The sequence below is a fragment of the Chiloscyllium plagiosum genome, unplaced genomic scaffold (genome assembly GCF_037043375.1).
Source record: "Chiloscyllium plagiosum isolate Xiang-an unplaced genomic scaffold, Cpla_swu_hap1 HiC_scaffold_5, whole genome shotgun sequence".
NCBI lineage: Eukaryota > Metazoa > Chordata > Chondrichthyes > Orectolobiformes > Hemiscylliidae > Chiloscyllium > Chiloscyllium plagiosum.
The window spans coordinates 56,487,090-56,513,865 of record NW_028270143.1 but is presented as its reverse complement, the minus strand read 5'-3'; the positions used below and the strand labels follow the sequence as shown (position 1 = coordinate 56,513,865).

The 26,776-nt window shown below is 39.8% G+C and overlaps 1 protein-coding gene across 1 annotated transcript in view; it reads right to left on the bottom strand.

Annotated features, from left to right (window-relative positions):
* LOC122549894 (ATP-binding cassette sub-family A member 13-like) overlaps nucleotides 1-26,543 on the bottom strand; it is a 277,518-nt gene extending 250,975 nt beyond the window's left edge. Inside the window, exons 1-5 of the mRNA XM_043690092.2 lie at nucleotides 26,344-26,543; nucleotides 26,125-26,218; nucleotides 8,007-8,133; nucleotides 6,261-6,397; nucleotides 1,956-1,984 (exon numbers count right to left, since the gene is read on the bottom strand). Of these exons, the coding sequence (XP_043546027.2) occupies nucleotides 1,956-1,984; nucleotides 6,261-6,397; nucleotides 8,007-8,133; nucleotides 26,125-26,218; nucleotides 26,344-26,412 (456 nt within the window). The 5' untranslated portion in view covers nucleotides 26,413-26,543. The remainder of the gene's footprint in view (nucleotides 1-1,955; nucleotides 1,985-6,260; nucleotides 6,398-8,006; nucleotides 8,134-26,124; nucleotides 26,219-26,343) is intronic.
* Nucleotides 26,544-26,776: the final 233 nt, after the last annotated feature.

The window sequence follows — 26,776 nt, the reverse complement described above, 5'->3', positions numbered from 1 at the left end:
GTGACCAGAATTGCACACAGTACTCCAGAAGAGGCCTCACCAACATCCTGTACAACCTCAACACGAGGTCCCAACTCCTATACTCAAAAGTCTGAGCAATACAAACAAGCATACTAAACATCTGAGTAACCACCCTGTTGACCTGTGACACAAATTTCAAAGAATTATATACCTGAACCCCAAGGTCTCTGTTCTACATCACTACACAGGGCCTTCCATTAATTGTATAAGTCCTGCACTTGTTTGTTTTACTGGTCATAAAACTAGAACTAATTATATCATTATTATTTAACTCTACAACTGACTAAGGGCAGAGTCCTTTTTTTGTATTCTTGTATATTGATTTCTAAGTTTGTCTGGGAACAATATTTCTTCAACAGAAATGGAATGGATTTCAATAAACTTGTTACACAAGTAGGGTATGATCCAAGAAAGATCTCACTAGATTATGGTGAAGGTACAGACCTGGATATAGAACCAAGATTATTTTTAATATTGAGGCCACTTGCGTATAGTTCTGGTCATCCTTCTATAGGAAAGACATTGTTAAACTTGAGAGGGTGCATAATAGATTTACAAGAATGTTGCTAGGACAGAAGGGTGAATAGGTTTGGACTATTTTTCCTGGACTATCAGAGGTTGAGGGGAGATCTTTTAGGGGTTTATAAAATCATGAAGGGCAAAGAGCGAGTGAATAGACAAGGTCTTTTTCCTACAGTGGAGGAGTCCAAAACTAGAGGGCAAAGACTTAAAGTGAGAGGGCAAAGATTTAAAAAAGGACCTGAGCGGTAACTTTTTCACTCAGATGGTGGAGTGTGTATTGAACAAGCTGCCAGAGGAAGAGATGGACGCAGATACAATTATAACATTTAATCGGCATCTGGATAGGTAAATAAATAGGAAATATTCAGAGGGATATGGATCAAAAGCTGCCAAATGGGACTAGGTCAACTTGGTATGTCTGGTCGGTACGGACAAGGTGGACTGAAGGTTCTCTTTCTGTTCTGTATGACCCTATGACGCTATGACAGAAAGAGTGAATTGACATTTCTCTTTAGGATGTTGAGAGTTGTTTTATTTAAAATGTTTTTGATTGCTTTAGAATATTATTGTTTCAGTTGCTGTGGTGGAATTTGTCACAGCTGTCAAAATGAGCAGAGTTTTCTGAGCAGGTTTATTACATTAATTGGCTGGAAGCCCCTTCAGTGAGATGGAAACTCTTTGGAAGTTATGCATTGTTTCAAATTTGCAGTTACAGAGATCAATCAGTCATGGTAAAGATTCAACTAAAAGTTGCACTGATCTAATAATTTTGAGCAACACAACATGGCAAAGGTGTTGACTCTACTGATTACCCTCTTCACTTATTAATACTATTTTTTTCATTTTCAGTGCATTTTTCATTTCAATTAACATATATGTTTGAGAATCAATCACCAATATTGCATTTTCTGAAACTATTCATGCCCTTACTATTTTAATGGGATAGACAAAATTCTGAAGAAATCTTTTTATATAAATATAATTTTCATTGGTAACCCTACTACTCCCAATCCTATTATTGTTGCTATTTAAAATTGTATTCTTCCATACTTTTTTCCCTTCTGTCTCTCCTGGAAGTGTTTAGTTTGAAGCTAGAAGCCGGGAGCTCACTCATCAGTAAACATCAATAGAAAGAAGTTCATACATTTCTGTCTATAATCCAGCAATTTTAAGGTCAACCCTGAATCAATCCTCAGCTGCCAACTGAACCAATGAACTGAACTGAACTGTTAATGCTTTATCTTATTCAGTTAAATGTTTTCTCCAGGTGGTAGGTTAAGTGGATACTTTGGCTTAGCAATAATATTCTATTTAGCATATTTTAGTCTTATTGAGGAATGGATACATTGGATAGGATAACATGCATCTTCTCTGAAAGGTTTTTCATGTAATACATTGATTTAATCACTTACCATGGCAAATCCAAGTTCTCCAGAACCATCTGAAGAAGAAAACAGGACATGTCAGGCAGAAGTTTATAACTTAATTGCAAAAAAAAACATTCGAGGGAAAGGTTAAGAAAATTTGATTGATTGCATGAGATATGAATATAAATCAACATGGAACTCCAAGTCATGCTTTTGTCTTTGTTATTATATAATATTTAATTTCTTTATTTTACTGTCAGACATGTCTTGGCTCTTTGGAGCTTAAAGAGTGCCTTAACTGCCCCAGTATCTGGATAAGGGTTTAATAGATTACACTGGAAAACAGAGATAAAGTATTTCTTCAGAAATCTTTAACCAGTGCAATTATCTCATGCATTCACAAGATTTTCCTCATGTGCAATATTAGGAAAGCAACACCAATATTAGAACTTCCTACAAACTATGCCTCTGAAACAATTCATTAAATAATAAATAAGACATTAAATAAGAGATGCAATATTTATTTAAAGCACAAAGCAAAACAGTAATACAAAAGGGCTTCTGCTGCAGGATCACAGCTAAAGATGTGAATACTGTTTCCACACAACAGGTAGTGCTTGGGTATTTCCTTCACTTCTGCCTCTTATGTATAGCAAATGTTGAAATTTAGAAATTTGATGAATAGAAAATATGTCGTTACCATTTCCTATGCTAAATTCTAGTTTTATCATCAACAATTTCATATGTACTTATCTTTTTCAAAAACATTATCATCTGAAGTAGCAAACTGATTTATTTATTGTGAAAGTCCAGATTGACTCTTATTTGAATAATCCAAGCTATTTAAAGAACCAGATAAAAAATTGAAGATTTGAGTCAATTGAGAAGGAAGCTGACAGGAATTTTATGCAAATAAATGAACATAAAATATAGTCTCATTTGAACTACATGACTTGGTGAATTTCTGCCATGCATCTTGTAGGTAGAACATTGCTGCTAGTGGAGGTGGAAGGAATGGATGAATGTGGGTGCAGCGTCAATTAAATGGACTGCCTTGTCCTGGATGGTGGCAAGTTTCTTGAATGTTGTTGGAACTACAGTTATCCAGAAAGGTGGACAGTATTTCATCACATTCCTGATTTGTGCCTTGTAGATTGTAGATAGGCTTTGGGGAGTCAAGAGGGGAGTTACTTGTATCGTATTCTTAACCTGTGGCCTGTTTTTGTGGCCATTGTATTTATATGATAAATCCAGTTGAGTTTCTGCTCAATGGTAACCGCCAGGATATTAATAATGGGGGAATTCAGTGATGGTACACCACTGAATGTCATGGGGCGGTGGTTAACTTGTCTCCTACTAGGGATGGTCATTGTTGGGTGTTTGTGTGACATGAGTGTTAATTTCCCCCACCCCACTCCGGCCTATCACCCTCACCTTGACCTCCCTCCACCTATTGCATTTCCAAAGCCCCTCCCCCAAGTCCCTCCTCCCTACCTTTTATCTTAGCCTGCTGGACACACTTTCCTCATTTCTGAAGAAGGGCTTATGCCCGAAACGTCGATTCTCCTGTTCCTTGGATGCTGCCTGACCTGCTGTGCTTTTCCAGCAACACATTTTCAGCTCTGATCTCCAGCATCTGCAGCCCTCACTTTCTCCCACTGAACTTGTTACCAAATTTAGAAAATGCACTTTCAACATGGAATTCTATTATGTAAAATGTAACTTTTGAATCATCTATTTGCTACTTTCTTAGATGTTAGCCTGCATCAACATTATGGACAATAATGTTTAATGTAAGGAATTCTTTAGCATTTTCATAACATTCTCATATCGCACACCCAAGTGTAAATTTGACTCATTCTGTAGGTGCTAAATGTAAAGGACAGGATACTTCCCTCTCTATACGACATGTGGAGGTGGTGAGAAGGGAATATGATTAAGCAGATTGGCACCAAGAAGATACTGTCCCCTTTTGATCACTTCAACATTAAGTTTTTGAGTAAGCTCATTCTCTACTTGCCTCTGAGCTCTAAATTGCCAGCTGTTAATCTGAGATTGACATGAGACTAAAAATAAGATATAGTCATGATGATGTAAGAAAAAGGATAGTTTTTGTACAGACGATATGGTCAGGGCAGGTTGGTGGAGTAAATGATAGTGGAGATACAGCCCAAAAACAGAGCTAAACAGTTGGACAGACAAAGAAGTGGATAAAGGTCAAGCTAGAGGAATGACTTGCTGTTAATGGGGACTGTTAGTGGCTGACCATGTGTAGTATGTAGTGGCAGCCCATGCGATGCCAAGACCTGGTGTGTGGTGGTGGGGGAAAGCAAGTTGAGAGTGCGGTACTGGAACAGCACAGCAGGTCAGGCAGCATTTGAAGAGCAGGAGAATCTATGTTTCAGGCATAAGACTTTCATCAGTAATGCCTCATGCCTGATGAAGGGCTTATGCCTGAAACGTTGATTCTCCTGCTCCTCAAATGCTGCCTGACCTGCTGTGCTGTTCCAGCACCGCACTCTCAACTTTATCTCTAGCATCTGCAGTCCTCACTTTCTCCTAGGGGAAAGCATGTGGAATGCTGCTCAAGCCCTGAAATCACTGAACTTGATATTAAGTCCAGAAGTCTGCAAGGTTCCCAATGTAAAATGAGGTGCTGTTCTTCCAACTTACACTGAGTTTCACTGGACCACTGCATCAGAACTTTAAAGAATTAGCTAATACATTCACCATGAGATCCTGAGCAGAAATGAATGCCCTGTGTTTGTCAAGTTTGTTGAGGCCCCTAACTGAGGAATTAACATTCACCTTACAACAAGGCCAAAAAGCAAATCTTATTATTTCTTAATCACACAAAATAGGAACAGGAGTAGGCCATTCAGGCCCTCAAACCTGCTCTGCCATTCGGTTCATGGGTGTCCAACATTCCCTGCATCCACTGTCCTGCATTTTACCTGTAACCCTTGATTCCCCTACTGATTACGAATCTATGTCAGCCTTAAAATTACACAAAAAATCTGCCCCCCCAGTCTCTGTAGCAAGGAGTTCCAAAGACTCTCAACCCTCAGAGAGAATATATTCCTCCTCATTTCAATCTTAAATTTGTACTTAATTCCTCTGCAGTACTCCGTAGTAGTAATGGGACGTTCAAATTATCTTCCATCGTAAAGACAGATGCAAAATATCTGTTTAACCCCTTTGCTATTTTCTTGTTCCCCATAACTATCTTCCCAGATTCATTTACTAAGTGGCCTATGTTCATAAATCCAATCATAGCTTGCAGACTTCCAAAGTGATATCCCACAGACAGACACAACATTACGAATGGGGATGGGTCTACTGAGTACTGAGAACTAAGCTCTGACCTTGCTGCTGTCCCAGTTCACCTGTAAACCCACCCCACAAAAACTCATTTCACCACTATTCAGCTATGGCCCAATGCACAGCTGCCAGACTATTTTCAGTATCGGCTCACAAGGGTGAAAGGTTTCCACCCAGTGATCCTTTGTACCAAAAAATGATTTTGATGAATTCGCTAACAGTTAATTCGAATGGCTGTCCCAAAGAACTTGACTCGGGGTTCACACCAGTGTCCAGCTGACAGGCAAAATCTGCAGGACCTACATTAAATTTCGCCCATGGTTACTGGGGGATGATCAAACATGGAAGGTTCTACTGAAATCCTCCATGAATTAATTTTCATTTACATTGTCTTTTTCACTTTGATCTTCAGCTATTTAATGAACTTTGACTTTTCTGCATATGCATTCTCTCCACATTAGAAAATATTGTTTTAATCAGTTCTTGACAGATTTCATAGATAGAAGACTTCTTGGTTTGGAGAGACTCAGACCTGCAACAAATTGGAAATGTTTGGAATCTAAAAGACATTTGAAGATTTTCTGTCACATTGTAGTTTTGAAATATATACTAGACCCTTGCAATTTCTTGCAGTTCTTTGTCTTCTAAGATGAGCGCAACACATCCTCCAAGTCATCCAATCTTTTCTGAAAATGCATTAGCATTTGGTTACTGCCCCCACTTTCAAACATACTTGGTGCAGCCATGGTCAGGGCTTTCATTCGCTTGGCCATTTCTGCCATCTTGTTCCATTCACTTCCTTTACCTCCAGAGTGAATCTTTCTAAGAGGATAGACCAGCTTTCCCTAGCCCATCAGTTTCATTGTGTAATAAAAGGTAAAGACTCCAAAACAGAATATTATGAGCCCCTACAAAGCAAACAAAGACTACAAGCATCTGATTACAGCAATTCCACAACACTAATTATACTTGAAATTTTTACAATGTATGAACTGATGTAAAACATTATCACTTGTATCATAATATTACCAAAATTTCCAAATAATTCATTTAAATTGCTTTGTAAAGTAGATGCTTTTTGCAAGGTTTCATTGACTTCCTCTCCAAGATCTTCTAACAACGTTAGGATGTCGACCTCACTGTCATCTGTGAGGCCCAGCAATGACCTGCAACAACACAAATACAGGTTAAATTTTCATTTTGTAAATGGCATGAACCAAACATTAGTAGGTAATATTGAATCTTGCAAGTATATCAATCTGGGAAAATCTGTGCTCTACTAAAAGGTAGAATACAATGAAAATGCCACAGACCAAATCTGTAAATTATAGAGTCATCTGTGTGTGTTTATGTTCTCTTGCTCAGTGGAGCATCATTGAATCTTCTCTCAATACAAGCACTTCATCTCCATTCTGAAGAAGGGTAACTGGACCCAAAACATTAATTCTGCTTTCTGTCAACAGATGTTTTCTGACCTGATGAAGGATTTTCATCAAGAATTCTCAATGAAGAGCTCATGCTTGAAACAGATGCTGCCTGACCTGTTGAACTTTTCCAGCACCACACTTTTCGACCATATTAAAGGGGCTGAATGGGTTCCTCCCATTTCTACTTTCTCCTGAATCTAAATTAAGATTTGAATTGACTGACTGTGGCAATGCTGTCATCGGAGAAACATACGTCACCAGATTGGCTGCACCTTACTTTTCTAATTATATTGGATGTTGAGTATCATTTAAAGCAGAATCCTGCACAGCAAATTCTCAATTTTGATGGGATATATTTCAATCAGGATGATAGAAATCAAATACTTTGGGGTCCTACTTATTCTTGGTCCTAACTTCAAATAGCATTCATTAAACGTTTGAACTCAACAACACAAAATGCTGTCAAAGAGAATTGTTGGGGAAAATGGTTTAACTGGATAGTAAAATATCAAAAGTCTGAAGCCCACTCTAACTCACCTAATTCAAGTTTGAATAGAAACAGGACAAGGGCAGACACCAAACCCAGCCACGGGAGACCAGCTGGAATTAAATATTATGAAGAGGTTGAGTGACTTCCACATAATCACCATGTTAAATTCAACCCTGGTCAGCCAAGTTCTCAGGTCTCTGGAGATCCAGCGGTTAAAGGGATGAGGTCTGCTGGATTCACAAGGTAAGCACCTTGGCAATTATATGCTGGAGTTAGGTTACCTGCTTCACCAACTCATATAATCTGACAGGAGCCTGATCTTTCCCATCTACTTTACATTTTCTAAATTCCTCCAGGATATGAATTGTATGCTAATTAGAAGTTTAATTGTATTCAGATGGTGGGCATTAACTGGGAATGCACTGTTCTCTTAATGATAAGAATAAGCTGAAAATGTGGTTGTCAGATCTGAGATGCATGTCTGTAACATATGCCTCTCGGAATAAAGGTTTGCAAGTGAATAACAAACTGTCTCCAGTTTGACCATTCACTGCCAGGCTATCTGAATTGTAACACACAAAACCTCCAATCCTACACTGACCAATTCAACCTTCCTGTGCTTCAGCTTCTAATCTTTCCTCAGGCTTATAATTTTGTCCTCCAACACAAGCCCTCATATTCTTTTCTCCTTCCAGCAAGCAAGTTGGACAACACCTGAAGGAATCTCATTTTCTCAATTCCTCTACACCTCTGACTTCGTAAAGCCAAATGTGTCTTTAACCAGATTATTTAGTTATAGTGAGTCTTATTTAAGTTTCTTTCTTCTTGGATACACAAAGATATGCTGGAATCTGGTACCTGGAACGGGCCATGTTCTCTGATCTTGTGAACTCCGTGCCATGACACTGAGAGTCAATATCACAAAAAAGGCTCTGAACGAAAGGAAAAAGTCCTCCACTGGGCAAAGTACGAGGCTGCAAAAAACCTAAAAGTACAGGAGGAAATTACATTAGTTACGTAAATTACATTAGTTATGCATTAAATCTAATTCAGCAAATGAAATTTCCATAATTTTGAAAAAATCATATTACTGCTTCATATTTCTATCTGTTTTAATTTTTCTTCTAACACAATCATTTTTATATTAAATCCAAGATAATAAAATAAAAGCATAAAAATATAATAAATGTATTATTTATTTAATATTCATCTACCCTTATCCTTTTTCATTATAAGGTCAGAGGAAGATGCTTGGCTGATACAATGAGTTATCACTTTTAATTAGCATCAAGGAAATAAAAATCACACAGGACATTCAGTTTGATGGTCTCAGTCCTGTTCTCAGTGAATCTAGACCCATAGTGTAAAACTGTGGACAATTAGTTAGCAACTTCATGCTTAAATGGATAGCTAACAAGTCAAACAAAAATGCCATGTTCACTGAACAAACTCTTCTGATATAAAACTGAACTTAGATTCTGGAAGCATAGTCGAGGGACTTTCATTGTTACATCATATATGCTTTACTTCCCAGAAATAGTAGATTCTATCAATGTAGAAACTACATTAGTCAGACATGACCTATTCTTCACATATTATAGTGAAATACAATAGGCAGTAACCAAATTTGCTTCAACTGGAATTCTACACTCTCTGCTCAGCAGCACTGTCTCCCAAGCAGCAACAGCGACCAAAATGCATTTTCTTTTGATAGAGTTTCATTAAACATCCTTTACCAACTAGTAGTTAAGAATGGTTTACACAATTCCAAGATACGTGTGACAAGCCTGCCTGTATGTTGCTTGGTCATCATCCTCACCCTGTAAGGCAAACAGCCTGAAATGCAATTTTTAAAAATTGGATGATTTCTGTGGAGGTCTGTCAAGTGCTAGTGGCTCAACCAACTAATGTTAACCAAGCCAATTTTGAATTGGTTTTAGGACTTCCAGTCGGACCTTCAATATATCTGCAGCAGTAATATCAAATCAGTAACAGAGTCGAAAAGAATCCTCACCCAATGCCCCAGCGCCTTGGTTCAGGTATGGACACAAGAGCTGAACCTCAGAGATGGAGAGGGTACTGAGAGATAGGATCTATTTATATTTAGAAAAGAATGAGCTTATCAGTGATAGGCAACATGGTTTTGTGTGGGGGAGATCGTGCTTTACCAACTTAATAGTGTTCTTTGAGTAAGTGACCAAGTTGTTAGATGAAGGAAGGGCTGTTGATGTCATATACATGGACATTAGTAAGGCGTTTGATAAGGTTCCCTATTGTAGACGAATGAAGAAAGTGAAGTCATATGGTGTGCAGGGTATTCTAGCTAGGTGGATAAAGAACTGGTTGAGTAACAGGAGACAGAGAGTAGTAGTTGAAGGGAGTTTCTTGAAATGGAGAAAGTTGACCAGTGGTATTCCACAGGGATCAGTGCTGGGGCCACTGTTGTTTGTGATATACATAAATGATCTGGAAGAGGGCACTAGTGGTATGATCAGCAAGTTTGCAGATGACACAAAGATTGGTGGAGTAGCAGAAAGCATAAGGGACTGTCAGAGAATACAGGAGCATATAGATAGACTGAAGAGTTGGGTGGAAAAGTGGCAGATGGCTTTCAATCCAGACAAATGTGAGGTGATGCATTTAGGCAAGTCTAATTCTAGAGCGAATTATACAATGAATGGAAGAGCCTTAGGAAAAGTTGATGAGCAGAGAGATCTGGGAGTGCAGGCCCGTTGTACCCTTAAGGTTGCTGCACAGGTGAATAGAGTGGTCAAGAAGACATATAGTATGTATGTATTCATTGGACGGGGTATTGAGTATAAGAGCTGGCAAGTCTTGTTAACATTGTACAAGACATTGGTTCGGCTGCATTGAGAATACTGTGTACAGTTCTGGTCGTCACATTACCAGAAAGATGTGGACACTTTGGAGAGGGTGCAGAGAAGGTTTACGAGGATGTTGCCTGGTATAGAAGGTGCTACCTATGAAGAGAGGTTGAGTAAGTTAGGTTTATTTTCATAGAAAAAAGGAGATTGAGGAGGAACCTGATTGAGGTTTACAAAATTATGAAGGGTAAAGACAGGGTGGATAGAGACAAGCTTTTTCCTAGGATGAAGGATTCAATAACGAGAGGTCATGCTTTCAAGGTGAGAGGTTGGAAAGTTTAAGGGGGATACACATGGCAAGTACTTCACACAGAGGGTGGTGGGCATTTGGAATGTGATGCCAGGAGAGGTGATAGAGGCAGGCATGGTAGATTCATTTAAGACGCGTCTGGACAGATGTATGAGTAGGTGGGGAGCAGAGAAATACAAATGCTTAGGAATTGACCGATAGGTTCAGACAGTACATTTGGATCGGCTCAGGCTTGGAGGGCCGAAGGGCCTGTTCCTGGGCTGTAGATTTTCTTTGTTCTTTGTTCTTTGTTCAATTATTTCAGCTCCAGAAATGCAGAAATTCCTCAGAGTAGTGTCCTTGGCCTAACCATCTTCAGTTGCTTCATCAATCACCTTCCCTCATCATAATGTGAGAAGTAATAATAAGGGCGGCACGGTGACTCAATGGTTAGCACTGGTGCCTCGTAGCACCAGGGACCCAGGTTCAAATCCTGTCTCAGACGACTGCCTGTGTGGAGTTTGCACATTCTCCCCATGCCTGCATGGGTTTCCTCCGTTTGCTCCAGTTTCCTCCCACATACCAAAAGATGTGCAGGCCAGGTGAACTAGCTATGCTAAATTGTCCATAGTGTTAGGTGCATTAGTTAGGGAAAATGAGTCTGGGTGGGTTACTCTTTGGAGGGTCGCTGTGGACTTGTTGCGCTGAAGGGCCTGTTTCTACACTGTAGGGAATCTGATGACTGCACAATCTTTAGCACCACTCTTCAAATACTGAAGCAATCCACTTCCAAAAAAAAGGCTAGACAATATTCAGGTTTGGGCTGACAAGTGGCAAATAACATTTACGCTACACATGTGTCAGACAATAATCAGCTCTGACATTCAATGGCATCACCATTACTGGATCCCCCACAATCAACACCCTGAGTTTACCATTCACCAGAAACTGTACCAGCCATACAAATAATGTGGTTATAAAAGTAGTTCAGAAGTCACACGACACCAGGTTCTAGTCCAACAGGTTTATGTGAAACCACAAACTTTTGGAGTGCTGCTCCTTCATCAGGTGACAAAGACTTGTGATTTCACATAAACCTGTTGGACTAGAACCTGGTGTCATGTGACTTGTGAATCTGTCCACCCCGATCCAACACTGACACCTCTACATCATGGTTATAAAAGTAGGTCAGAGGCTAGGAATCTTTCAGCAAGTAACTCACCTCCCGAATCCCCAAAGCTTTTTGAAAGTCTTCAAGGCTTAAGTCAGGTGTGTGACAGAATACTCCCCATTTTCCTGGATGGGTGCAGTTCCAACAATACGCAAGAAGCTTAACACTATCCAGGACAAAGAAGCAGATTTATACCATATCCATAAGCTTCCTCGATTACTGACTCTCAGTAGCAGCAATGTGTATTATCTACAAAATGCCCTGCTTTGGCAGCTCCTTCCAAACCCATGACCAAGTACAAGCACAGCAAATACATAGAAACACCACTAACTATTAGTTCCCCTCCAAGCCACTTGTCATCATGTTATGGAAATATATTGCTGATCTTCACTATCACTACATTAAAATCCTGGAATACCCATGTGATGAAGCTGCTCCTTTACCAAGGTAATGTTGCTCCTGGAGATTTTCTCACAGACGTCGTGAAAGACGCAGACTCTGAAAAGTCTAAGTTGAAGAGTTTTAGAGCCAGTTTAACTATAGCTAACAGATATTGCCTCGGCAACAAGTTTTCAAGTTTTTGAAAAAACAAAACACTAATATAATGAAAAGGGAGTGGCCAATTCTTCCAGCTCAGCTCTTCTCTGGTTTGGTTTGGTTTGGTTTAGCACAGTAGAGTTGAAGAAGCTTCTGGACCTAAAGAAGCTTCAGATCCAGGCTGGTACTCTGCCTCTGACTTCTATCCTGTAAGAACCTGTGTTTGATTTTACTTTTGAGACAAGGGGTGTTTATGGGGATTACATTACATTACAGTGTGGAAACAGGCCCTTCGGCCCAACAAGTCCACACCGACCCGCAACCCACCCATACCCCTACATTTACCCCTTGCCTAACACTACGGGCAATTTAGCATGGCCAATTCACCTCACCTGCACATCTTTGGACTGTGGGAGGAAACCGGAGCACCCGGAGGAAACCCACACAGACACGGGGAGAACGTGCAAACTCCATACAGTCAGTCGCCTGAGGCAGGAATTGAACCCGGGTCTCCAGCGCTGTGAGGCAGCAGTGCTAACCACTGCTGTATCGGGAACAGCATCATTAAGTTGGGATAATCTGTTGGATTTTCAGATAGGTTAAGTTATTCTGTATTCTATTCTTTTTTTTTGTGTTTCATTCAGTAACCTTGTAAATAAATTCTGTTTTGTTTAAAACTAAGTTGTTTGACTAGTGGCATCTCTCATGGAATATCTACTTTACACCTGCTTAAAACAACTAGCAAAGTTAGGGTCTGAGCTATCTCTTGAAATGTTTTGAGGGGTCTGGCCTGGTCCATAACACCCACCTCAATGGTATTGTGAATTTACTTACACCAAATGCAATGCAGCAGTTCAAAAAAGCAGCTCAACTTTCCATGGATAACTTGGGATGAGCATGGAATACTGGCCCAAACAATGAAGCCCACATCCCATGAATTAATAAGAACCGTTGCATGTTGTTGAACCTTCTGACCACTTTAAGCATTCTAACACTCTATTCACGAATCCCTTGTCCATCATAACTCTTCAGCTCCCTCTGCTCACACCCATGAGCAACTTTATAATATTAACTTACAAGCTTTACTACACCAGTTGACTGCTGCTGAACAGCTCACAATTCACCCAAAGGTCACTAAATCCCTCCAAATAAACAAGCTCGCTCTGCAAATAATCTAACAATTTTTTTAAAGTGTCCAACACTGGGGAGTGAAATAAAAGCAAGAGCTCATGAAACCCGTGGGCTAGATTTTACACTTGCCCATTGGCAGATTTGAAGGTTGGTAAGCTTATAAAATTCAGTCGATAGTCTTTACAATACCTATCCTCTTGCCACCAACCCTTCTGATATTTTACAAGATATTTGAAGGTTTACGAAAGGTATCAAATGGTTTTTCCAATGGGCATTTAAGGCTCTCATTCCATCCTTGTCAATATTTTATTTGGGAGGGCCACCCAGCGTTATCTGTCAGGATTGTGAGCTGTCTCACGATCAACATTTTAGCGAGTGGAAGCAGGAACATTAGCACCTCAGAAAACCAGTCCCTCAAGTGAACAAACTTTATTCACAGAAATTAGAGAAATACAGAACATGATAGTTCAAAGGGCAGCACAATGTCTCAGTGGTTAGCACTGCTGCCTCACAACACCAGGGACTCGGGTTCAATCCAACCCTCTGGCAACTGCTTGCGTCGAGTTTATATATTCTCCCCATGTCTGCACAGTTTTCCGCCAGGTGCTCCGGCTTCCTCCCACATCGAAAGATGCACAAATTAGGTGATTAGCCATGTTAAATTTCTCATAGCTTTCAGGGTGGAGATTGGGTGCATTAGCCAAGGGAAAGGGTAGGGGGATGTGTCTGGATGGGATGCTCTTCGGACAGTAGGACTTATTGGGCTGAATGGCCTGTTTCAACACTGTATGAATTCCATGAAAACATTGACATTATTTAAGGTACAAACCAAATCACTTTCTTCCAACATTTACAGTTGCTGTTAATATTACAAAATTCAAACACAGTTCTACAGTTTCTTGCTCAGGCCTTCGACTTTTCCTCATTATGCCTTTGTGGCAACTGCCCTAAATTTTCATTGTCCTGAGCCTTGGAATGTTGTTAGTCAGCAACAGGCATGGACAACTCCGTGCACTGGAAGACCAACAGGTTTCAAACAGACCAAAGAACATCGTTCACAGAATAATTAACGCTTTTCTCAATATGCGTATCTGGGGCTGCTCAGGGAGTGGTAGAGTCTGAAACACACTGTCTGGGAGAGTGAAGCCTCACAACCTTTGAAAAGTAGTTGGTTGAGGTTTTGAAATTTCATAACGTTCAAGGCGAGGGGGCTAGTGCAGTTAAATGGGACAAGAATAGGTAGACAGTACAAAGAAAGACCTATTTCAGTACTGTATGATTATATGATTCTAACCAGCCAAACTGCACACCAGTTTCACTCCCTCCTCAACACCCTGAAGAGTAATCACAAAACATCCCACCACCCTGAGTGTACAATTCCCACTTATCCAGGAGAATATTCATCCCCTGTCTCACTTATTGAGAGTTCCACTCTATTCCTGTCCCACTGACAATATTCACTCCCCTCCTCAACTTCAGCAATGCTAACACTTCATTCACCCCCTTCAACAGTGTTCAGTCCTCTTCACCTCACAAGAATTCTCAACACACTTCACCCACCAAACCATCATTGCTCTATAATGCTCTATCTCTTCAAACATCATTATATCAGAAGTTTGGAGCCATTATTTATATTTCTTTATCCACTAGTACAGGAGGCAAAACTGAACTTAAAACATTAACTTTGTTTCTCCACAGAGGTTGAATAGGCTGGGATTGTTTTCCCTGGAGCATCGGAGGCTGAGAGGTGACCTTATCGAGGTTTATAAAATCAACTTCAGCAATGGAGGGCATGGATGGGATAAATAGACAAAGTCTCTTCCCTGTGATTGGGAAGTCCAGAAATAGAGGGCATAGGTTTAGGATGAGAGGGGAAAGATATAAAAGAGACCTAAGGGGTAAATTTTTCGTGCAGAGGGTGGTACATGTATGGAATGAGCTGACAGAGGGATTGGTGGAGGCTAGTACAATTGCAACATTTAAAAGGCATCTGGATGGGTATATGAATAGGAAGGGTTTGGAGGGATATGAGCCGGGTGCTGGCAGGTGGGACTAGTTTGGGTTGGGATATCTGGTCGGTATGGACGGTTTGGATTGAAGAGTCTGTTTCCATGCTGTACATCTCTATGACTCTATGAGATGCTGCCAGATCGGCTGACTTTTTCCAGCATCTTCAGGTTTGTTTCAGGAAGTTAACCTGAGAGGAAATAACTTGCTAATATAAATATCAAGCATTTTATTTAAACAATGACTATGTGGGGAAAATGAAACTGAGCCCAGCAAGGAATTGACACCTTGAAGCCGTGGAGAAATCAAATTAATCTTTCACACCATTTATTGAAAGGGCACTGAGACTGGTGTTAGCCAGTATGGAAAAATTGTGCTAATATTTTGGAAACACACAATACAATTACTAACTCAGAACTAATAAACGTCAACCTCACTGCAAAAAAGCTTCTTAATCCATTTGTGTAAATTGTAAAGTGGTCCATCGTTCTACTGAGTAGCTTTTCTTCACAAAATACTGACATCCTCATTGAATTATATACAAAAACAAACAGTTTAACCCAACTGAAATGCCATTGTTTATACTCAATACATGAATCCTCTTCTCACCTTGCCCAATGTCTATTTTCTTCTCCCACATATAAATATTGATCCTTCCATTACTATGTCAATATTATGTGCTTCAGTCACTTTATTTTTCAGGATTCATTCCGTGAAATGGTCAACATTTATTCCCTTCTCTGGTTACTCTGAGAAGATAAGGGTGAGGCTTTTTCTTTAGTCACAGACATTTTTTGTCATGGCTTGAGTAGGGTTGGTCAATTAGCCATGGGAAATGTAGGTTTCACGAATAGGCTAGTGGAGTGTATCTGCATGGGATGCTCTTCGGAGGGTCAGTGTAGATTTAATAGGCTCTCGCATCGTAGGGATTCCATGATTTTATGATTTGACACAATTAAGTGATTTGTTACAATTAACTACTTCAAGGAACAGATAAGAATTATGGGGTTCCATAGTTATAAGGTGCAGAAACAAGCCATTCAACCCAATCAGTTCATGCTGGTGTTCAAGTTCTAATCATGCCCCTATCTCAATCGACTATCACAGCCATCTCCCTCATAGATATACTTTCCCAAACAACCTGCTCAGAGACATTGTTATACACTTCTGGAGCAGATAGGACCTGAACCCAAGTCTCCTGGTCCGAAGGCAGAGATATTAACACTGTGCTATAAAAGCCCCTCTTTCTCCATCAAATACGTATTTAGTTTCTCTTACTTGTCAATGAAAACACATACTAACCAGCGGAGTCATATTTATAGCAATCTAATTAAGGACTGCTGGGTACCTTTTGCCTATTACATTAATGAACCAATAGGGATTTAGCCGCAAACCTGCAGTTTCATGGCTATTTTCACTGACAGCAGAGGAAGGATTTTTCTGCAGTCTTAAGGAATCTGTCATTAGGCTCAAATGGAGATCAGATGCTCACACTGTCGAGAAAACAGGCACTTATCTGAGATTTTCCATGCGCTGGCCAATTCATGGCCAGAGAATGGATATGTCATTCAGTTGAGGATGACAGGCAGTTTCTCTAAGTTGAGAAAGAGAAAATGAGGTCTGCAGATGCTGGAGATCAGAGATGGAAATGTGTTGCTGGAGAAGCGCAGCAGGTCAGGCAGCATCTAGGGAACAGGAGAATCGACGTTTCGGGCATTAGCCCTTCTTCAGTCCTGAAGAAGGGCTAATGCCCGAAACGTCGATTCTCCTGTTCCCTAGATGCTGCCTGACCTGCTGCGCTTCTCCAGCAACACATTTCCATATCAGTTTCTCTAAGTTGAAGAGCCAATAGAAATCCCTGCAGATAAGTGATAGAGCAGGCACTTCAAGACATAGTTATCCTTTCTCTAAATTTTAAAATGTGAAATAAAAGAATTGATCTAATAGCTGGGTCATCACTGTGGAGGTGAGGGGCACCACTCCAAAGAACAGGTTGTGAATGGAGTTGAACATAGGCAGGCATGGCATAGCTTCTAAGTGTGCCCCGGAAAATGGTCTGGGGGCTTGGAAATTGGCATGGAGGCTGGTAGTGCTATTTTAAGTGTTCATCTGCTTCTATACTTTCCCCAGTAGGAGCTAAAATATCAGATAGTTTTTTATATCCAGATTTTTTCAACTGAATTCAAATTCTCATACTATCACAGTGTAACATTTAACTCTGGATGATCAGTTTAGCAGCAGGTTTCACAGTATTTACACTGTCTGTGTGATGAAATTTCTCTATAATTTTTATTTGATTGGTAGTTGTTACCTTATAAAAATCCCCCTATGTTCTGAACACACCTACAAGTAGGAACAGTTGTACCATGCTAACTTAATTGAACCCATTCATCATTTAAAGCCCTCTGTCAGATTTCATCTTTGCCTACACCTTTCCTGACTGTTGTGATGTCATAACATGTACCTTGAAAGATGCATCTTCACTTTTGGCAATCATTACCTACCTCACTAAAACATGACATACCAGTCCCATTAGTCCTAATGGATAGCCTGAAGCAGTAACTTAAAGTCAGATGTACTGTACTTAGCTCCCCAAAATGTGTAGTAGTCACCATAGTCCCAGAGAAGCATAGGGCTGCTCTCTGATTAGAGAGAAATGACCAGTGGTGAATGTAATGGAGGGTCACTGTGCCTTAGGTAAGGGGCCAGGGTTGGGATAATGAGACCTTCATGATAACCTCTGCCAATATGGAAATTGAACTCACAGCCAACTGAGCTGACTCCTACCTTTTGAATAATATTTGTATATGGTTTTATCTTCAAATAAAGAACCCACATTATTGTTCACAATCCGTGAGTGTGATGGGTATATGCATGTTTAAAAGAAGAGTATAAAATTGGCAACAGTCTCAACCTACCAAAACGTTTCTGATTTTACATTGTCTCAAATTTGCTAAAAATTCCTCTGAATATTTCTGAAATTTCTCCAGCTCTTTAATTCCCTTTTCATGGCGTAGAGACACAAACTGGATAATCCAGAACTCCAACTGCTATCTAACCAATCTTCTGCATAAATGTAATGTTATCTCTGTTCTACCCTGCAAGAAATTGGCTCCAGTAGTTTATTTGCACTCTTAATGGTAGTATTGTATTGCATTGATACTTTAAAAGATTTATCCATTGATATTCTAATCTGTTTTGCACCATTACCCCATACATATACTCCATAAACTAGTAGTATTATTGCAAGAGTGTTAATCCCAAGATCCTGCTAATGATCTGGGACTTAGATTTGAATTTCACCATGGCAGATGGTGAATTTGGATTTAATTAAAATTCTGGAATTAAGAATCTAAAGATGACAATAAACCCAGTGTGATTGTCAGAGAAAACCCATCTGGTTCACTAATGTCCTTCATGGGATGAAATTTGCCATTTTTATCTGGTCTGGCTTATATGTGGCTCCAGACCCATTGCAATGTAGTTGACCCTTAACTGTCCTCTGGGCAAATAGGGATGGGCAATAAATGCTAGCCTAGCCAGAGTCACTCACATACATTGAATGAATAAACTACAAAAAAAGGGATTTAAAACACACAAAAAAGACTATTCCACCCAAATGGAAAATGCCAGTGTTTTGGCTCCAATTGAGTTGCTGCCATTGTTCCTCATTTAAGTCTATCATTATAACTCGCTGTTGCATTCACACTCATATGCATGTCTTCCCTTTAAGACTGTTCATATCAAACATGTCCTGTGATACTGCGATTCACATTTTCAACAATCTTTGGATAAAGAACATATGACATATGAAATAAGAGCTGACAAAGACCATTCGAGCTTGCTCTGGCATTAAACAAATTTATGGCTAATCTGTTTGAAATAACTTCACAGAGGCTGGTATCTTGTCACCAAGTCACCCTCTATTTACATGTGCACAGTACATGGGCTCTGACCAGCCAGCTCAGAGCCAGTCCCTAGAATGGGGAGACCGCCTGAATCTCCTGTTTATTTTTTTTTCTTCGTCTTTTCTTTTCTCTTTTTTTTCTTTTTTTATTAACCTCCCACACTACCGCCTAACCTCGGTAGTGCTTATTTTTTTTCCCCAGCACCCATGGTGTGTGTGTGCAGGTGTGAGACACAGTGAAAGACACCTCCTGTTTAATTTTTTTTTTCCTTTTTTTTAAACAGTGAAGGGGAGGGTAACACTCCCCTTTTTTTTTAATTTAACCCCCACACTACCACCTAAGTGTGGTAGTGCTTATTTTATCCCCAGCACCCATGGTGTGTGTGTGTGTGCAGGTGTGAGACACAGTGAAAGACATCTCCTGTTTATTTTTTTTTATTTTTTTATTTTTTTTTTATTTAACCCCCACACTACCACCTAAGTGCGGTAGTGCTTATTTTTTTCCCCAGCACCCATGGTGTGTGTGTGTGCAGGTGTGAGACACAGTGAAAGACATCTCCTGTTTATATCTGTCAGTCAGGGCTCGCTGATTGGCCCAGGTTAACAACCCCCGTCAAGGCTGTCATGGCCAATGAGATCTCCCATCCCTCATTTTAAGCACTACACGGTTTGAGTTCCAAATTCCACATTTGCACCTAATTCTTATTAACCTTGACATTCCCTGCCTAACAAGAGTTTATATATCTCTGTCTTAAAAGTATTCAATCAGCAACAAACCTTCACAAACCTTGCAATATTCAATGATCCTGATCCTCACAGCAAAGAAAATGGAATTTTGGCATTTATTGCGAAAGGAATGGAATATAAAAAACATAAATAATACTAAAATAGTGATGGAAAAGAATAGACTGGATATAAAATTGAAGTTCTAAGTTGTAGAAAGGCCAATTTTGACGGTATTAGGCAAGAAGTAAAGTTGATTGAGGGCAGATGTTCACAGGTAATGGGGACAGCTGGAAAATGGTTGCGTTCAAAAATGAGGTAACAAGAGTCCAGACAGTATATTCCTGTTAGGGTGAAAGGCAAGGCTGGTAGGTGTAGGGAATGCTGGATGACTCGAGAAATTGAGGTTTTAAGAAAAGAAATGAAGCATATGTCAGGTATAGACAGCAGAGATCAAGTGAATCCTTGGAAGCGTATAAAGGCAGTTGGAGCATACTTAAGAGGGAAATCAGGAGGGCAAAAAGGGGACATGAGATCGCTTTAGCAAATAGGGTTAAGGAGAATCCAAAGGGATTCTTTCAAAACATTAAGGACAAAAGGGTAACTAGGGAGAGAATAGGGCCCCTCAAAGTTCAGCAAGGCAGCCTATGTGTGGAACCACAGGAGATGGGAGAGATACTAAACACGTATTTTACATCAGTATTTACAGTGGAGAAGGACATGGAAGATATTGAAAGTGAGGAGATAGATGGTGACGTGTTGAAAAATGTCCATATTACAGAGGAAGTGATGCTGGATGTCTTAAGACGCATAAAAGTGGATAAAATCCCAGGACCTAATCAGGTGTACCCTAGATCTCCGAGGGAAGCTAGGGAAGTGATTGCAGGACCCCTTGCTGAAATATTTGTATCATCGATAGTCACAGGTGAGGTGCCGTAAAACTGGAGGTTGGCTCATGTGGTGCCACTATTAAAGATAGTGGTGTGGAAAAGCCAGGGAACTACAGACTGATCAACCTGACTTTGGTGGTAGGCGCGTTGTTGAAGGGAATTCTGAGGGACAGGTTTTACAATGTATTGAGAAAGGCAAGGACTGATTAGAGATAGTCAACATGGTTTTGTGCATGCAAAATCATGTCTCACAAGGTTGAGTTTTTTGATGAAGTAACAAAGAGGATTGATGAGGGCAGAGCGGTGGATATGACCTATATGGACTTCAAGTGAAAATGAGGACTACAGATGCTGAGATTAGAGTCAAGATTAGAGTGGTGCTGGAAAAGCACAGCAGGTCAGGCAGCATCCGAGGAGCAGGAAAATCGATGTTTCAGGCAGGAGCTAAGGACCTAATCAGGTGTCCTGATTAATTCCTGATGAAGGGCTCCTGCCCAAAATGTCAATACTCCTACTCCTCCGATGCTGCCTGAACTGCTGTAGTTATAGTAATGACTGAAACAAAATAATTTATTATTTCTGCTATCTCTTTACCAAAGCAATACCTATTCCATTATCCTATCCTATATTTAAACCTAGTCTTCCTTTCTCATTGACATGCTTGTAAAGTATTTTACTATTTTGTAGACTCAAAAAATGTGGCGCTGGAATAAAGTCATACAACTTGTCCTTGCTTCCCAAACTGAACTAGTCCCATTTGCCTGTGTTTGGCTCATATCCCTCTAAAGTGTTCCTATTCATATATCTAACTGTCTTTTAAATGTAACTGTGCCTACAATTATCACTTCCAATGGCAGTTCATTTCACCATACAAACCACCCTCTGTGTGAAAAGATTGCGCCTCAGGTCCCTTTTAAATCTTACTCCCCAAAGTTATGCCCTCTAGTTTTGAACTCCCCAACCCTAAGGGAAATTACCTTTGCTAGTCACCTTATCTATGCCCTTCACAATGTTGTAAACCACGATGAGATCACTCAGCAAACCAGGGAAAAATGTCCCAACCTATCCAATCTCTCCTCAAAACTCAAAGCCTCTTGTTCCGGTAACATCTTTGTAGCTCTTTCTGCATCCTTTCCAAATTAATAATATCCTTCCTTTGCAGGGCCACCAGATCTGTACACAGTACTCCAACGCCCTGTACAACCGCACCATGGTATCCCAACTCTCATGCTCATTTTACTGTTATTAACTTAATATCATCATTACTATTTGCATCACCAACTGTTAATTAACATATTCTCTAATATCTTCATACTTTCCATTTTCATGCAGACTGTTGCTGCCAATAATGTATGCCTTTTCCTTAATTTATCACTTTTCCCTTGTGACTTCATTTATCCATGTAAGTCTTATTAGTGGAAGATATTTTATCTACACTCTGTTGGACACTATTTTAAATGTTTCCCATTGTTCTTTACTGTTACTTGTCACGGTGGTTTCCCATTGTTCTTTCCATATTCTATTCACAGCCCCTCAAAATCCAATTTTGTTCAATTCTGTTCACCATTTTTTGTCATACGTGAGTCCTTCTCTACTACCATGTTAAAGCATATTACAGTTCAGACACTAAAGACTAAATATTTCCCTACTTCTACATCTCTTACTTGCTCTGATTTATTCCACAAAACAAGATCTAATAGTGATTCTTTTCTTGTTGGCTTTATTACATATTGATTTGAAAGGAAGTCCTGTTCATTTTCTAAGAATTCCCTCTCCTTATCTCCTTAACTTACTTGTCTTTTCCAATTTATATCCCCCAAGTGTTACTTAAGTATTATTCTATTCCCTAATTTGTCTGCATATTTCTTAATATCTCTTCCTTCCACCATTATGTGATCTGCAGACTACTACTTTCATGTGATTGTTCTCTTATGATATTTTAAGTAATATCCAAAGTCCTAATTCACATTAGTGTTGTCAGTTTTCCATATTGGAAGATTTGATCTATTTTTTTCCTGCAGGTCTCTTCAATGAAAATTGAAGTAATTTATTTATCCATTCAATTTCCCTGTCATTTCAGTAGCACCTTCCATGAGCTTATCTGCCTCAATACTTGGTGGCCTTATCTCGATCTTAAATCTCATTTGGTTATTCATGTTTTAATAGAATTTATTTTGAGCCTGCATTTGTTGCCCATTCCTGACTGCCCTTGAGAAAGTGGTTGTAAGTTACCTTCTTGAACTGCTGCAATCTATTTGGTATAGGTATGCCGACGATGTTAAAATGTATTATTCATCTTACTGTTCTTTAATACTTGGATTTCATAAACCCTCATTGCCTTTTTTGACCCCTTCCTAAGTTGCTAATGTTTTATGCCATCCTTTCCTTTACTGTTTATACACTTGGCAAAAGACATTTTCTTTAGTTGCACCTTTTTCCTGGTCTCCAGATTTATTTACTTCTTCATTTGCAGAGGTTTAAATGGAATAACTGAAGTAAAATAGTTTCCAATGGAGGAAAGGTTGAGGGCATAAATTTAACATGACATATAAAAGGCCTTTCATGGGTGAGTCCAGAACTAGGGGCCACTGTTTAAACATAGGGGTTGCACTTTTTAGATCTGAAATGAGGAGAATACTTTTTTTCTGTCAGAGGATTGCGACTTTGGAACTTCCTGTTTCAGAAGGTTGTGTAAGCAGGATCATTCAATATTTTTAAGGCAGAACGAGATAGGTTTTTGTTAGGCAAGAGAATTCATGGGAATAAATGGAAATGTGGAAAAATCCACACAAATAGATCAATCATGAGTTTGTTTAATGGGAGAGCAAATTTGAGAAATGAATGGCCTACTTATGCTCCTCATCCATATTTTTCAATATAAAAACAAGAAGATAAATGAAGAAAAAAATGTGCAGTCAACAAATGGTTAGGATTGGAATGCACTGTCTGATATGATGGTGGACAGGGCCTTCAAAGAATAAATTGCATAAATACATAAGAAAGAAGAAAAACTTGCAGTGATGTGGAGAAAAATAAAGTATGCCAGCTGTATTGCTCATCTAAAAAACTATTTAAGACTCAATAGGCTAAATACCCGACATCCGTTCTGTCCTATTCTGTGATTGTGTCCCATTCATCACTACCTTACGCTTTTCTAATACATTTTTAATAATCTCTGTTGATCTCTTCCTGTAATATTATTCCCTATTATTATACCCTGTTGTCCCTCAGATACTTTTTCATTTCTTCATAATTGATGTACTTCATTATTTTTATAATCCTCACAACCACCTAAATTATCATAAACATTTTATTGTGATCATTACAATGTTCTGTCAAGTTTACTTCTCTTACTTGTTTGGTTGATTTCCCAGTATTAATTGTGGCAGTGCTTTCCATCTCGTTTGACTTGTCAGAAAATGAGTCAGAACGTTTCTTCAGTTTTGTACAGAATTTTGAAATGCTGTTTGCCTTTTACTTCCTTCCACTGCCAAGTTGTTTAGACAAGTTGAAATGTCTCATGATCTTACAATCCATTGAGTTTTACACATTTCTTACATTTGCCCACATATTTTTCTTTCCACTTCCTTTCCCCTATTTTTTGGTCCGTGGTGTACCTTAAACTGCTCCAGATCTCAGAATACTATCTGGACATGGTGGTGCAACAATATCATTCAAAGCTGTGACCTCCACATAATGCACTTCTCCTACATGATTTATCCTTGTTCCCCTTTCCTTTATATGCCTAAAGTGCCTGTGGTTTGCTTAGTTACGTGTAATTACTATGTCATTGTACATTGAATGAAGGTAGTCAGATATGCTTGGGCAGCACAGTGGTTGAGTGGTTAGCACTGATGCCTCACAGCACCAGGGTCCCAGGTTCAATTCCAGCCTCTGGCTACTGTCTGTGTGGAGTTTGCACATTCTCCCCGTGTCTGCATGGGTTTCCGCCAGGTGCTCTAGATATCCTCCCACAGTCCAAAGATGTACAGGTCAGGCAGATTGGCCATGCTAAATTGCCCATAGTGTGAGGTGCATTAGTCAGAGGGAAATGGGTCTGGGTGGGTTACTCTTTGGAGGGTCGGTGTGGGATTGTTCGGCCAAAGGGCCTGTTTCCACACTGTAGGGAATCTAATCATGCTTGTGTGTGAAATTGGAGAAGCATAATGTGGTTGCTGCTTTCCCTCCAGCTTGTTTAACATATAGTAACTTCACGGTGTAAGAACCTTCGTTATTACAGTAAAACCAAAGCAGGAATTCAGATATGTTAAACAGGATGTTCTAACACAGTTCCAGATTGTTCACAATTAAAAGCTTGATATGGGTCCCAGATGTTGCTGCCTATTCCATTGCAGTACATATCCAAATATTGTATGCAACAATCTTGACTGTTTTGATGTATTTGATTAGATTTATCTACAAACCCTAGGAATCTGTTTGCACCACTACATGGTGATGGTATACCCATGTCGCCTCACTTAACAGGAGCACCACTCAGGTTTCAGGGATGTTTCTGTCCTTTACCTCAGTTCTCCTAAGTTTTGTTTCTATTCCTTTGCTATGTCTTTTGTTTTATTGCCATATGTTATTGCTGGTTAAAACGGCGAGCCCACCACCCCTCCATTTGGTCCCTCTTAACGTGTGCAATACAGACCGAGGTATTTGATTTTGTCTCGCCCTATCTTCAGCCTTGTCTACTTAGCCCTGTTCGCGTGAGTATTCAGGAGGTTTTTTGGGTTTTTTTTGTCTGGGTCCCTTTTTTTTAGTTTGGTATTATTTATTTTCAATACTTCACATTTCTTTCTGACCGTTCAATATAGGCTGTATCCCACTCTGGCGAGCAGCCCCTCGCGGTTTTCCATGTTACTTTCCCCCTCCCTTTCCAATTTACTTTGAAAACAAGTCGCCGGCAGATAATTCCAATGTCAAACGAATGATAGTGTTGATCACGTTTGGGTGCATTAGAATTTCAACTTTGGGTCGAATTTTCACCAAAGGTGAACAATGGAGTCTGGGGACAATTTACAGATCACAATTTCATTTCAGTGAAGAATCTCTCCATTGTCCGTGCTCCACACTATCCCATTTTCCTGCGTGTACTTATAAAGAAGAAACAAAAACTTCACTTTCAATCAAGTGGCTTAGAATTGCGGGATTTCCGATCCGAGAGTTTATCCCGCTGCACCAACAGATCAACCACTGGCTGGAAGCCGGTTTATTTAATTAAAGGGGTCAACTGTTTCTATCGAAAGGCTTGCGATCTCACTAGAGGCTGTTGGCATCTGAAATCTCCCTGCTCCACCTGGATAGAGACGATCCCTGTGACAAATATCATCCAAATAACCTGCAAGATAACAGTGCTCGAAATCAAGGCTTCTTTTGTTAAAACAAAATGAAAGCTTGAGCAGCATGTTGTCACTTCTTCCCTGACAATAAACAAACACTGGGTTTTCGGCTTTTATTTCAATCCGTGTCTAATCTACATTCGGTACTCACAGTTTTCACGTTGGCGAGGAAGATGTTGGACTCTCACTCCGACCAGGATAAGAAACAATAAACACGGCCAGATAATTTCCGACAGGGTCAGTACCTGAGATACATTAAAAGAAACATTAATGGAAATCAACTTAGTGGAAATTTCCAGGAAGTTTCAAGAGCGATCTGTGTGAATTTCACACAGGAAATTCACACAGCGCAAAATGTCCGGAATCTTACCGGCTGTCTTAAACGGCAGAGGCAATTTTTCCAAAACAACACGCATAACTGGCGAATAAATCTGGCCATGATGGTACGTTGATCTGACTTCAAGACGAATAATCAGTAATTCTGTTGTTGGTGAGGAACTGGCTGAGATTTGCGCTTAGCTCATGGTCAACAGCCACAAGTGAGGAATATGTACCCGGTGGGGAGGGAACTCCTGCCTCTAAAGTGCAGTACTCGGTAATGCCAGATAAAGTCAAAAGTTGTATAACCTGATTGGGAGCAAGAAACTCCTCTCACCCGCAATTGTTGCTCGATGATTTACCTTGAAACAATGCGAAAGGATCGTTTCCTCAAATTTATTTGTTGCAGCATAGAAGAACTATGCCTGCTATTAATGTATAAAAGCGGGCGTTGGAGGGCATTTCAAAGCAACCCCCTTATCACC